Raw genomic sequence first — 13,894 nt, 5'->3', positions numbered from 1 at the left:
GATGGAAATGTTGTCGAGCAACATTTTTGCTATGCACTCAGCGCCTTTAGACTGTAAGCGACTCTAATGCCCTCTTGTGGCAGATTGTGGGACATATAGCACATCATACTTATCCCACTTCTGAATTAACATGTTTAAGAGATGTTGATGCTACCAGATACATTTACATTACCTTCTTACAAAGAGCTCATACAAACTTACCAGATGGCGAATGGTGAAATTTGCCTTCAACATCGCCACAGGGCATTTGGCTCCCTCAGCCAGCAGGTAGTTGCCTGCCAGCTCCAGGTTGGTGATGTGCATGGTCCCTGTTCCCCCACAGAGGAGTCTGGGAACAGTAACCCAGCACTGGAGCTAACAACAGAGATATCTGAAGTACAGAATCCATCAGTCAAGGACAACAGATGATAGAGCGATAGTCCATGTCCTGTTGATGAGCGTTTCTTGAAGTTGATAATGTGTCAATAGACGTCCAGCAGACTTATCACCAGGGCAATGACCAGCGCCTCCCCCCAGGGGACCCACGCCGTGGTGGTTGAGGCTCATGGTGGAGGTGCCCAGATTCCAGAGGAAGTAAGAGACAGGAACCACCCGGACCAGGTTGCAGGCCTGCAGGTACATCTCAGCGGTGGTCTTTTTCACCTCTAACGATGATAAGAAGTGGTGTCACTATCAGACAACCATCAGGGTGAGATATGCATAAAACAAATCAACTTACAATACAAACAATAATACATTGTAATACCTACTGTGATCTGATGTTTTTTTTATCCATAAAATGTCAATAAAATAGCATACTCATCAACCTCCAGGTCTATATCCCACTCATCATGCAGGTCTAGCTCTTCTGCAAGGGATGGACTGACATTATCTGCTTGGCAGACTCGAGAGATAGGATAGACATCTCCTGTGTTCAACTCTCACAAGATCCAGCTCCACCACATATATGTGTTGAAATATTATTTGTTGAAATATTATTTTGCATTCCAGTATGTCTTTCATTGATACAGTACTTCCCACCATATGGTACTCTACATGAACAAAAGTATGTGGACACCTGCTTGTCGAACATCTAATTCCAAAATCGTGGGCTCTAGCAGGGTAGAAATTTGACGAACTGACTTGTTGGATAGGTGGCATCCTATCCTTCTACTGCCAATGTTTGTCTTTGGAGTGGAAGGCCCTGAAAATTGTCAAAGACTCCAGCCACCCTAGTCATAGACTGTTCTCTCTGCTACCGCACATGGTACCGGAACGCCAAGTCTAGGTCCAAGAGGCTTCTAAACAGCTTCTACCACCAAGCCATAAGACTCCTGAACAGCTAATAAAATGGCTACCCAGACTATATGCACCCCGCACTCTCTGTTATTATCTATGCATAGCCACTTTAATAACCCTACCTGCATGTACATAATTACCTCAACACCGGTGCCCCCAGCACATTTACACATTGACTCTGTACCGGTACCCCCTGTATAGCCCTGCTATTGTTATTTACTGCTGCTCTTTAATTATTTGTTTTTCTTATCTCTTACTTTTTTTTTTGGTATTTTCTTAAAACTGCATTATTGGTTAGGGGCTTGTAAGTAAGCATTTCACTGTAAGGTCTACCTGTTGTATTCGGAGCATGTGACAAATAACATTTGATTTGAAGTTGCATGGCTGTGTTCTCGATTTTATACACCTGTCAGCAACGGGTGTGGTCGCAATAGCCGAATCCACAAACTTGAAGGCGTGTCCACATACTTTTGTATATATAGTGTATTTAATTTTTTTTAAATCACCAACAGGGGAAAAAATATATATATATATTCCTGGGTAGTACACCATTGCGTATTATAGATTTGGGTTGATTTTCACTGTCAATCCATAAAACTTCTGCATTCACAGTTCCAGACCATAATGTTTTACAAACAGACCCTTTTCCAGTACATGACACACTGACGTCACGCACAGATGCGCGCGACTCTTGGCTGCTACGTCCTTTAGATGTACGTTTTTATTACTTCTAAACCAAATAACTTTTTGGGGTTGTCATACGCTTAGTGTTTCGATTCTTGCTTGAACAGTCGCTAAGATTATAGTTGGTTGTGATCTTTGCAAAATAACTATTTTGGATGCAGCAGGTAGCTAGAATGCTAACGCTCATTGCCATAGAGTGTAGCAAAAGCTAGCCAAAGGGCCATTATACTGGTTGAAGTTTAAGTGTTTTTGTAAGCATAATGCAGTTGATTTGCGATGATGACACAAACATTATATTAAGCAGGTCATTCATACGAGCCTTAAAGTCCAATTATAATCCAAAAGTAGTTTGAAATGCACTAATTAGCTGGCATTCCATAAGAACTCGCGCGTTTTGCCACCACCTCGTGCAGCACTGTTTACAAACACATAAAAGGAGTCTACATTGCAACATGTGCAGCTTTCTTGTTATCACTATAATGAAGTCTGCCACTGAGATGGTTGTAGTGTATGAGTTCACTTTTTAAAAAAAGAAGAGAATTATACATAATTCATGTGAGCATAGCAGTGAGGGGATTCGATTAATCTGGCCGGGTGAAAGTTGATTGCGTTAGTTTTTGGAACCGGGCTGCCGGCCTCTCGAGCATGAAGAACTGGGAACTCGGAGAAAAAACGATGTAAAAGTCGGAGTTCTAGAAAGATTTTCCGACTTGGAATTCCGAGTTGGATGACCATTCAAAACGATGTTCCCAGTTTTTTCGCCGAGTTCCCAGTTGTCTGACTTGCCTAGTTAAAGGTTAAATACAATATGAACGCATTTAAATCAAAAGTCGGAGATTTCCGAGTTCCTAGATGTTTTGAATGGGGAAAATGCCCACGCTAAATCGTCTCAAAACAAAAGTGACATGTAATTAAGCACATTGAGTAATGAGTAGGATTCTTAGTTTTTTCAAAAGTGATTGATTTTGATAAAACGCGTAATCTGCCTTCCAAATGAAAACTAGTTGGACAATTAAAACTGATTTTGTGGAAATAGATGTTTTGTTGAGAACATGACCGCGTGGCGCAGATTATTGTTCGATTTGAGAAGGGCACTCATCCCGTTCATATCACGGGCCATAGCCCGGTGCCCCGCGGCTCGGCATGGTCGAGTCCGCCCAATCATTGGAGCGGAGCATGATTGGGAGCCTGATATTTTACGGGCTTTACCCGTTAACACGGCTTATAAACTGCGTCACAGGTAAACCACATACAAACAAAAAACATTTGACACATAGATTTTTGTTTTATTGCCTGTACATTTTCGCCGAACGTGATGGCTCTTTTGGGTGCCTAAAGTTGAATGGCCGAATAGCTAGCTTTAGCTAGCTAACTAACTACACGTCTCGTAGCACATATTTTGTTGGGAGTCCAATTTTTAATCGATGGTTTAACTAAAGGCTAATCTGGTCTGCTTTAGCTACCGCATGCTATTTGAGTTTGAACATAATCTAAATAGCAAACACATGGCATTGACATTTTAGCTAGGCGCAATAGATTCTAAATGTACTGCGTGACGTCATATGAGTACCACGTGCATATGTTGTGGTGTGTGCATTGACTGACAGCTTTTTGTTTGATTTTATGAGGAGTAATGATATAATTGCCTAAAATATTTGTTTTATTATAGATGCATGCAGTAATAATAAGGTAGTGTTTAATACACATGTAAGTTATCGCACCATTTCTTTTATACAGTACCCTTGAAAAAGGGTCCCTCTGTGTCCATTAATGGCAAGAAGGTGTGGGATGGTGAAGTCCCTAACAAAAGATTTACTAAAACGCAGGCAGGCCTGCTGGATCCGTGGCTCAGTACAAGCAGCGGGCCCCCAAAGGCCAAGAAGGATCCCGGTGCACTAGAAAAGGAGAAGAGTAAAGGGGCGGAGATGAAGAAAAGCACTGTGAAAGAGGTGATGGGGTCTGAACCAGAGAAAGACAGGAAAGAGCCTGTATTAGTAACTCTGGAGGTTCGGCTGCTTGGTGGAGTGAAGGAAGAGGAGCCAGAGGTGAGAGACGGCGTGGAGGAGGACGGGGTCAGAGAGGAAGGTCAAAAGCACCAGGAGCAGACTATCCTCTACTCAGAGAAGCTCATGAGGGATGATGGCGTGCAGGAGGCTCCCTGTTCTCCCACAGAGGAGTCTGAGAACAGTAACCTAACGCTGGAGCTAACAGAGACATCTGAAGTACAGAATCCATCAGTCAAGGACAGCAGGACAACAGACGATAAAGCGATGGTCCATGTCCTGTTAGAACAGATAGTGGAAAAGATGAGCATGGGAGAGTCAGTAACCAATGCCCAGGTGCAAAAACCGGAGTGGGAGAGCCAGACTGCAGCAGGACTAGACTTGAGCTATTTTGTAGACCCACATGCAAGCACTAGTGAAGTGCCTGCTGAGATATGGGATCCTGGGCTGGACCTGGTCTCCCTTCTCTGTGAGGCAGAGGCCCAGACACAGCCATGGGAGAGTAGGGCTCAGCCCCCACCCAAGGGCTGGCATTTCCCCATCGGCCCTGGCCTGGAAGAGGTGTTGTTCTGCCCTTCCACAGCGTTCCCAAGCATGAGCTACTACCCACATTCACTGGAGAGAGAGACCTTCGAAGGTGAGCATTTTGCATTATATCTGTAACATTAAGTACAGGTTTTTGATTGATTGATTGTGAACCCACATCACCATCAGAATTTCAGTGTTACCGTTTGCTTAGACATCTCTCTGCTTCCCCCTCAGTGGTGTGGAGGGTGTGGGAGGAACTCAGTGAGACCCACACAGCGCCAGAGCCTCCCCAGAGGACCCCCTCAGAGCCCCGGGCCCTGTTTGACTTCACTGTGATGTCTTACAACATCCTGGCCCAGGATCTGCTGGAGGCCAACCAGGAGCTGTACACACACTGCCCTCTAGGGGTGTTGAGCTGGGACTACCGCTTCCCAAACCTCACACAGGAGTTCAAGAAATGGGAACCAGATGCGAGTCTGACCTTACCAACCTAATACAGTAACATCTATTGACACTGTATTGCTGAACCATTGTCATCGTAGTCGCTTTGTGAATTGAGCTGTATGTTTTTCCCATGTGTAGATCCTGTGTCTGCAAGAGGTCCAGGAGAACCACTTTACAGAGCAACTCCATCCTGTCCTTCGTGACATGGGTAGGTCCAAGTTCCTCAGCATCTGTTTATGGCACAATCAAGACCATTGCAAAATAATGCAAGTCATCTACAGTTAGTAACAGACATGTAATAGCTGTTTGTATATCAATATTTGTAATTTTGTGGTTCAATCCTCAAGGCTACACCTGTGTTTACAAGCGGCGCACCGGCACCAAGACTGACGGCTGTGTGGTTTGTTACCGCGGCGACCGTTTCTCCCAGGTGTCAGAGAGTCTGCTGGAGTTCTACAGGCCAGAGTGTGAGCTGCTGGACCGAGACAACGTGGGCATTGTCCTGCTGCTCCAGCCAATTATCACACAGGGGTCAGAAGTCACTGCCAAGGGCCCACCCCTCTGTGTGGCAACCACCCACCTCCTGTTCAACACCAGGAGGGGTGATGTGAAGCTGACCCAGCTTGCAATGCTGCTGGCAGAGATCGACTACATCGTGAGGAACTGCAAGGTGAAGGGAGAGCACTGCAATGTTGTTCTATGTGGGGACTTCAATGCTCTGCCCAACATGCCGCTGTACCAACTGATCACGACAAGACAGCTTTACTATCATGGTCTACCTGCCTGGATGGTGAGCACAATACTCCTATGGAAAATGACTTGTTGTTGTCAATTTTAAGCTACTTAATAATTTAAAGGTGAGTTGGTGTTCAGTATGTTACCTTGGCCAATGGGTTCTGTGTTTTGTTTTCTATGTGTGGCAGATATCAGGTCAAGAGGACCTGTCCTACAACATCCATCATAGGAGGGTATTCGCTCCACTTTGGCCAAGCACCGTGGGCATCGATGACAACTGCCAGTACACAACTGTAAATGAGCCAAAGAGTCAAGTCACGTCAACCCAGAGTCCAGAACGTATGTGTCAGTCTTTCTGTTTGGACCCTGTCAGGGTGGATTGTTGGTCAAGCTCCCATTATGACAATGGGTCGATTCATCTTCTCACTCAGTATCTCCATTTAGGTCTTGTGTGATGGTCTGACTGGCCACTCTATATTTGTTCTTCCTGTGTAGGGAACCTGCAGTACAACCATGGCTTCCTGCGTCGGCTGCGTTTCTGTAAGGCTGCCTGTGTCCGGCCACAGGACCTGGAGCTCATCCCAGGGGTCACTGACAACACACCTGGTAACACACACACACACACACTAAAACTAGACCCAAAAACACTTAATCTCAACTGTACCCACGGCAGGTGAGACCCCAGAGCACAGTTGTGTAGAGAACAGTTAATGACTCCTGTATGTTACTCTTTCACTTATTTCCAATAGATCCCGAGGACAAGCATCCTTATACAACAAGGTCAGATTTTATGTTCCTTTTCAAAGGGCCACATTTCATGTTCAATTTTGTTTGTCATATACACCTGATGTACACAGTGCAATGAAATGCTGACCTGCAGGTTCACCTCTCCACAATGGGAAAGTAATTAAGTGAATAAAACCATACTAAAAGTAAAAGCTCAATTCATTTAAAAAAAAAAATATTTTTATTTTTTATGGATTACAAGAAGGCACTCAATGAATTAAAGTAGAATATTTATACGTGCCGAGGAATTGTGCAATGGATTGTGTGATAGACATTGTGCAGGAATATACAGTTGAAGTCGGAAGTTTGCCTTAGCCAAATACATTTAAAAACTTAGTTTTTCACACTGCCTGACATTTAATCCTAGTAAAAATTCCCTGTCTTAGGTCAGTTAGGATCACCACTTTATTTTAAGAATGTGAAATGTCAGAATAATAGTAGAGAATTATTTATGTCAGCTTATTTCTTTCATCACATTCCCAGTGGGTCAGAAGTTTACATGCACTCAATTAGTATTTGGTAGCATTGCCTTTAAATTGTTTAACTTGGGGCAAACGTTTTGGGTAGCCTTCCACATGCTTCCCACAATGAGTTGGGTGAGTTTTGGCCCATTCCTCCTGACAGAGCTGGTGTAACTGAGTCAGGTTTGTAGGGCCCCCTTGCTCGCACACACTTTTTCAGTTCTGCCCACAAATGTTCTATGGGATTGAGGTCAGGGCTTTGTGATGGCCACTCCAGTACCTTGACTTTGTTGTCCTTAAGCCATTTTGCCACAACTTTGGAAATATGCTTGGGGTCATTGTCCATTTGTAAGACCCATTTGCAACCAAGCTTTAACTTCCTGACTGATGTCTTGAGATGTTGCTTCAATTTATCCACGTAATTTTCCTTCCTCATGTAGCCATCTATTTTGTGACGTGCACTAGGCCCTCCTGCAGCACCCCCACAACATGATGCTGCGACTCCTGCGTTTCACATTGGAATGGTGTTTTTCGGCTTACAAGCCCCCCCCTTTTTCCTCCAAACATAACTATGGTCATTATTGCCAAACAGTTATTTTTGTTTCATCAGACCAGAGGACATTTCTCCAAATAGTACGATATTTGTCCCCATGTGCAGTTGCAACCCGTAGTCTGTCTTTTTTATGGTGGTTTTGGAGCAGTGGCTTCTTCCATGCTGAGCAGTGTTTCAGGTTATGTCGATATAGGACTCATTTTACTGTGGGTATAGGACTCATTTTACTGTGGATATAGATACTTTGTACCTGTTTCCTCCAGCATCTTCACAAGGTCCTTTGCTGTTGTTCTGGGATTAATTTGCACTTTTCGCTCCAAAGTACGTTAATCTCTAGGAGACAGAACACGTCTCCATTCTGAGCGGTATGACGGCTGTGTGGTCCCATGGTGTTTATACTTGCGTACTATTGTTTGTACAGATCAATGTGGTACCTTCAGGCGTTTGGAAATTGCTCCCAATGATGAATCAGACTTGTGGTCTACAATTTTTTTTTCTGTTGTCTTGGCTGATTTCTTTGGATTTTCCCATGATGTCAGGCAAAGAGGCACTGCGTTTGAAGGTAGGCCTTGAAATACATCCACAGGTACACCTCCAATTGACTCAAATGATGTCAAATGATGTCAATTAGCCTATCAGAAGCTTCTAAATCCATGACATCCTTTTCTGGAATGTTCAAGCTGTTTAAAGGCACAGTTAACTTAGTGTATGTAAACTTCTGACCCACTGGAATTGTGATACAGTGAATTATAAGTGAAATAATCTGTCTGTAAACAATTGTTGGAAAAAATTATTTGTCATGCACAAAGTAGATGTCCTAACTGACTTGCCAAAACTATAGTTTGTTAACAAGAAATTTGTGGAGTGGTTGAAAAACAATTTTTAATGACTCCAACCTAAGTGTAGGTAAACCTCCGACTTCAACTGTAAATAGGAGTCCAGTAGCAGCAGGCTGTAACGCAACAAAATGGGGATAACGTCAAGGGGTGTGAATACTTCTGAAGGCACTCTGACAGTGCTGAATACATGTTAAATGTAATAACATTATCCATGTCCTTCCTCAGGTTCAGACAGACTATCTCCCATTACCTGAACCTGCGCTCAGCCTACGGCCACTTCATACCTGGAACAGACCGTGCTGAGGTGACCACGCTGCACTCCGAGGTTGGAGCTACGGTCGACTACATCTTCTACTCTCCAAGGCGTGGCATTTCTAGTGCTGATCAGAAAGGTAAGGGGCATGTATCCAAAGGAAATATATATAAATAGCCGTTGATAAGTGTTTAGAGAAAGAAGAATTGAGAGATGGTGTACCAAAAACGCTGTTTCAGGTGGAGGTCAACGGCAGAGCGAAGGTCTGAAGCTGCTTGGTCGTCTCTCCCTCCTACCAGAGGAGGACCTCTGGTCAATGAACGGTTTACCCAATGAAATGTTCCCTTCAGACCACCTCAGTCTCCTGGCCAAGTTCCAGCTGGACCTGAACCCTGTGTGATTTGGGCTGTCTATGGTCAATGAAGAATCAGGAGGACAGAGGTCAAGCATTTAAAATTTTTTGTTCAAACCTTACATGATTTGCCCATGGCACAATTCCATGTTTAAAAGTAAATAATTGTACTTACTTGGTTCCTGGGGCTCACAGACAGTTTTGAGTCCCATCTACTCTGCTTGTTTCCTACCTGAAGAAAAACTACTCAGCCCAATTTCCAGAGGAGATGGGATGTCCTCTGATCATTTTTGTTTACATGTATAGAGAGAAAAAATAACCTAAAAGGTTAGATTCAGTTAGAGTTGGAGTTTATTTGACAAATGCTCTTACTGTTAAGATATGAATACAAGAAGATTTTAGATGTAAACATTTTTTATGGGGATTTTGTTTGCTCCGTTTTCACAATCTGTTACACTAGTAAATTGGAACATTTGTCTTAAAACATTTACAAACTGTGAAATAATTGAATGTCAATGTTTTCTATATATTTTGTGTTGTTTTTCCCCGTATCCTCTGGCTTTGGGCCAGTCAGTATTATTTGTTCAAATGGTAGAAATCTTGAATAAATCTAACAATAGCTTGGCAGTCTAATTCGGGTGATCTACATCATCTTTTGGTGTTAAGATTGTGACCTGAATGTTGGCAGTGCCACACTGAGATGGAAGATCTCTCGCTCCACTGAGGCACTCTGTCTGTCAAGGAGAAGATGTGTGTGGCTGGCTGAGGCATGAATCAATTATTCATTCAGATTGCAGGGAGGGAGCGTTCATGCATGCTAGGGCACTGTTGGGGCTTCTGTGTGTGTACACTGCAGTCTAGACCAGGGTTTTCCCAACTCAGTCCTACGACTCCCCCTGGGTGCACGTTTTTGCCCTAGCAATACATGGCTGATTCAAATAATCAACTTGAGTTGGTTATTTGAATCAGCTGTGTAGTGCTAGGGCAAAAACCAAAAGGTACACCTGGCAGGGGGGTCCCAGGACTGAGTTTGGGAAACCCTGGTCTAGAGGAACAGCCAACAGACTCCTGTCAACACTAAGACCTCTAGTTATAGCTCACTGGAATGGCACAAATGTCAAGGTCTGACACTTCCTTTAGTCTAACTACAATAAATCAGTAGGTGTTCTCTCTCTCAGGTCTTCCAGGGAATTATTTTCTGTATCTCATAATGAATCACTGAAGGAGTTTTTAAACGTAAGTTAGCATAAAGGCAGTGGGTTCAGTGTAAGGCTTCAGTTCCAGGATCTACCTTGAAACCTATACATGAGTTTGACTGTGCTGCACGAAAATAAATTCCCCGTGGCACAAAACACATGCGCTGAGGAGAAATGGGTCAGTAGGTTTTTCAAAGTAGACCACGATTCCTTCTGTCTTCATTTCATAAACAGTGGTGGGGGAGGTACTACCTAGTGTTTGTTACCTCTGGGCTTCTGTTTTGTCTCCCTCTGTGCCTTCATACATTTGAAATCCTTCTTGCCACTGAACATTACCAACCCTACCCCCACTCCAACTGATTTCATCTGCGATTCCTTTAAACACTTGTACATCATGTAGGTATGTGAAATGCATTCAGCTATAGCATATACTAACAGGAGCCATTTCATAAGAGAACGGTCACCAGCTACTCTTGTGCTACTGTATATGAGCTATCAAAATCTCCCTGGTCTGAACATGAAACAGTACCATGTATGGATTTCCCCTGTTAAACAGAGGCTGTTTGTTCAGGAGAGCAACAACCATGGCAGTCCTCTGTGCTCGTATGATGAAAATGTCAGGATTAACAGGGTTTCGTTAGTTAAGCCTTGTTAGCCGATTGCAGTGCTGCCAGGTAGACTATCCATTCAGCCAAGCTTCCATTAGACTTAATTGATTTGTGCAGCAGAATCCTTGGGTGTCAGTACACTGTAGACACAGCCAGCACAGTACAATTGACTTGTACAACCCATGCTGGTTGCTAGCACTGGCAGCTCTCCAAAAAGCATGTGATGAATGGGAAAAGAGGTAGGTTAATCACTCAAATGTTACACCATTTGTTTTCAACAAATCTGGTCAAATACCAGTTCCTTGTTTATTTCAGTTTCAATTGTCACAAAGCCATATGGGTGATTTACAGTTACAATATTTCAGATGACATGTATTAATAGTGTCATCACCACATCTTCGCACTAAGGAACAAAAACAGACCACATTGCAATGAAAGGAAATCTCAAAACCGCTGTGATTTCATGTCACGGATGTCTTGGAGCCCAAAATGGGCTAGGTCGAATGTCTCACAGTGTACCAGCAGGCAACAGAGAATATACAGAAAATTCTAATTAGTATAGCTGCAACCAAATGTTGTTCATTGTCTTACTGTATGGTCCCCCAGTACACAAATCCTCAGTATGGGAGTTGTATTAAGCTTTCTTTGAAGACAATTAAAGGAGGAAATGTTAGTCACTCTCTTTAGTCCAGGCTACACCCAATTTGGACTCTTGGTTGGCATGTAGGCTATCAGTTTGTCCTCCATGTCCTTAGCACCCAGTTTATTTATACTGTATCGGTCATTGATTTTAACTACATTTTGTAAATCTCTAAATATAGCTGAAGCTTGCTAATAGACTTTCAGCCATCTGACCCATGTCAATGAGTGAGATAAATCCTAGCAACAACAGACACACTGGGAGGGAAGTGAGAGGAGTTGACTTTAAATCAATAGAAAGCCTTACAACATGATAAAATGACAATTACAATCTTTTGGCACAAGACAACAACCTCTGTGTTTATGGTATTGAAATGAAAGTGGACTAAAGAAATCCCTACCAACAAATTTCAATGTGCTCTGTGGCAATATTTAGAAATGTGGGGCGGACTCCAATTTCTCAAATGCTCGGTGATAATAAAAATTGAGGCTAGTATAAAATTACAGAAACTCTGGCCTAAATGCCATATAAAAATGCAGATGAGAATATTGTAAACAAATCTCTTTGCACCTTGAATACAACTGTTTAATATTTAAAGTAGCTAGACAACCACACTAAGGCTGTGTTAAAATAAGAACAAGGTTATTTATACTGAACAAAAACTAAATATATCAGTCCATGTCAATATAAAAAAGCAACTGCTGCCTTCAAAATGCCTATTTCCTCAAGAATAATGACAGCAAAAAATAAATCACCTGCAATGTAATCGCTCACAATTGGACATTTTGTGCATGTGAGGTTGTCTCATGAATGACCACAAAATTCTAAACTTCTGTTGATCACAGTGACCACTTTCTCTTACTATCCTAAAACGAATCACACTTCTCATGCTTTGGAAGGTTTAAATAGACTACTGCACGCTGAATTACCCCATATTCAATCATGTGTAATCAATAGCAGAACATACAAATACGAGAGTAAGGTGTAGATCACTCAATTTACTGGCTATTTGGGATAGAGCAGATGGTACAGTATGTTTTGCTAGTGAAATTGAAGATGAACTATTCATCCAGTAACACTTGTTTTCTTTATCACTGTCTATTAAAATGTTCATTAAAAGGCACAAGGTAAGTGGATTGCAAACTACACTACAAAAGCGGTTACTGTCCAGCAGAGCTAAAAGGTTAAATGTATTTACACACTTAAAGTACAACATGGAGACACAGATTGCAATTCTTAATAACTGACAACATGGATCTCTTCTGTGATATGTCTAATTACTCATTTTCACACCTTAAGCCAAATGTAACATTGCATATTAACCCATCTTTAAAAACATGAGCCATACCTGTTTAGCCTTTGGGAATTCCTTAAATGCTGTCTGAACCAATCTTATTGTAGAATGGACTATAAAAGAAGGATGACACTACCAAGCTTCTGGCTTTACAAAAAGCCTGGTAGCAACCTAGAACCACAGAGCTGCTGAATGGCCCATGCCACATTTTTGGAAAGAAGTTGCTGGGGACTTAAAATCTATTACTCAACGAGATATTGTGAATTGGTCAGCCAGTTATGCCTGTTAATTTAAATAGAATTGTCTAAAACAGGATGGGCAACTTTTATGAAGTTAATTTAAGTTTTAGAGTTAATTTCCTCCAATTAAACACATTTTTGCCATGGGGTGTAGAGAAAACGTTGCAGGTTTAAAACAAGTTTGGGGCAGAGAGAAGATTTAGCAGTTTTATAACTAATTTTATACAATTCTACACATTTTGTCAGGGGGATTTTTTGTGTGCAGTTTTACAGCTAATGTCCTGCAATTCTACATTTTGCCATAAGGTGGAGAGAAATGTTTGCAGTTTTTAATATGATGTCAGAGTGACTAACAAAATCAATGGGGGGCCCCCAGTTGGTAATTCGATCAGGATTGCTAGAAGTTTAGATAGCTGGCCGCTAGACTAATTTACCAATCTAAAAATATTTAGCTGACATGGGTTCATTCAGTGACTGACGTAAGAGAAAAACTGCTGATGCACAACCACATTTTGAAATTGCACCTTGTGTATTCTACCTCTCAAAAGTAAGTTGAGACCCCACTGAGAGCAAAATAATAATAATAATATGTAGGCCTGTGGAATTGATCCTACACAAGGGTTTGATATCCCCTGGTGTAAAACAAGTGTTTGATATCCCCAAAGTTGAGCATTGCGAGACCTTAGAATTATAGGCTTTGAACGTACAGTACCAGTCAAAAGTTTGGACACGCCTACTAATTTCTTTATTTTTGCTATTTTCTACATTGTTAAATAATACTATGAAATAACACATATGGAATCGTGTAGTAACCAAAAAAGTGTTAATCAAATCAAAATGTATTTTATGTTTGAGATTCTTCAAAGTAGCCACCCTTTGCCTTGACAGCTTTGCACACTCTTGGCATTCTCTCAACCAGCTTCATCAGGAAGTCACCTGGAATGCATTTCAATTAACCTGCCTTGTTAAAAGTTAAGTTGTGGAATTTCTTTCCTTAATGA

The 13,894-nt window shown here is 42.1% G+C and overlaps 1 protein-coding gene across 2 annotated transcripts; it reads left to right on the top strand.

Moving 5' to 3' along the window:
- Positions 1–1,944: 1,944 nt before the first annotated feature.
- angel1 (angel homolog 1 (Drosophila)) lies at positions 1,945–9,549 on the top strand. Of its 2 annotated transcripts, none has more exons than XM_038967692.1 (10): positions 1,945–1,991; positions 3,700–4,602; positions 4,728–4,963; positions 5,076–5,145; positions 5,285–5,727; positions 5,861–6,011; positions 6,168–6,278; positions 6,422–6,452; positions 8,537–8,703; positions 8,804–9,549. In XM_038967692.1, exons 2-10 carry the CDS (start codon positions 3,888–3,890, stop codon positions 8,962–8,964), a joined length of 2,085 nt encoding a protein of 694 aa, XP_038823620.1. In that variant the 5' UTR covers positions 1,945–1,991; positions 3,700–3,887; the 3' UTR covers positions 8,965–9,549. The 2 variants fall into 2 exon arrangements, with proteins under 2 accessions (XP_038823620.1, XP_038823618.1); XM_038967690.1 differs by lacking the exon at positions 1,945–1,991 and adding an exon at positions 2,720–3,202.
- The last annotated feature ends 4,345 nt before the right edge of the window (positions 9,550–13,894 follow it).

This window comes from Salvelinus namaycush, chromosome 28 (assembly GCF_016432855.1).
Source record: "Salvelinus namaycush isolate Seneca chromosome 28, SaNama_1.0, whole genome shotgun sequence".
Lineage (NCBI taxonomy): Eukaryota > Metazoa > Chordata > Actinopteri > Salmoniformes > Salmonidae > Salvelinus > Salvelinus namaycush.
This window is presented reverse-complemented; position numbering and strand designations above follow the sequence as displayed.

Excerpts from the sequence above, each read along its gene's own strand:
- angel1 (XM_038967690.1), top strand. The coding sequence starts at position 3,106 with ATGGTCGAGTCCGCCCAATCATTGGAGCGGAGCATGATTGGGAGCCTG. Across the intron at positions 3,203-3,699 it reads GCTTATAAACTGCGTCACAG|TACCCTTGAAAAAGGGTCCC; the intron begins GTAAACCACATA and ends TCTTTTATACAG. Across the intron at positions 5,728-5,860 it reads ATGGTCTACCTGCCTGGATG|ATATCAGGTCAAGAGGACCT; the intron begins GTGAGCACAATA and ends TATGTGTGGCAG.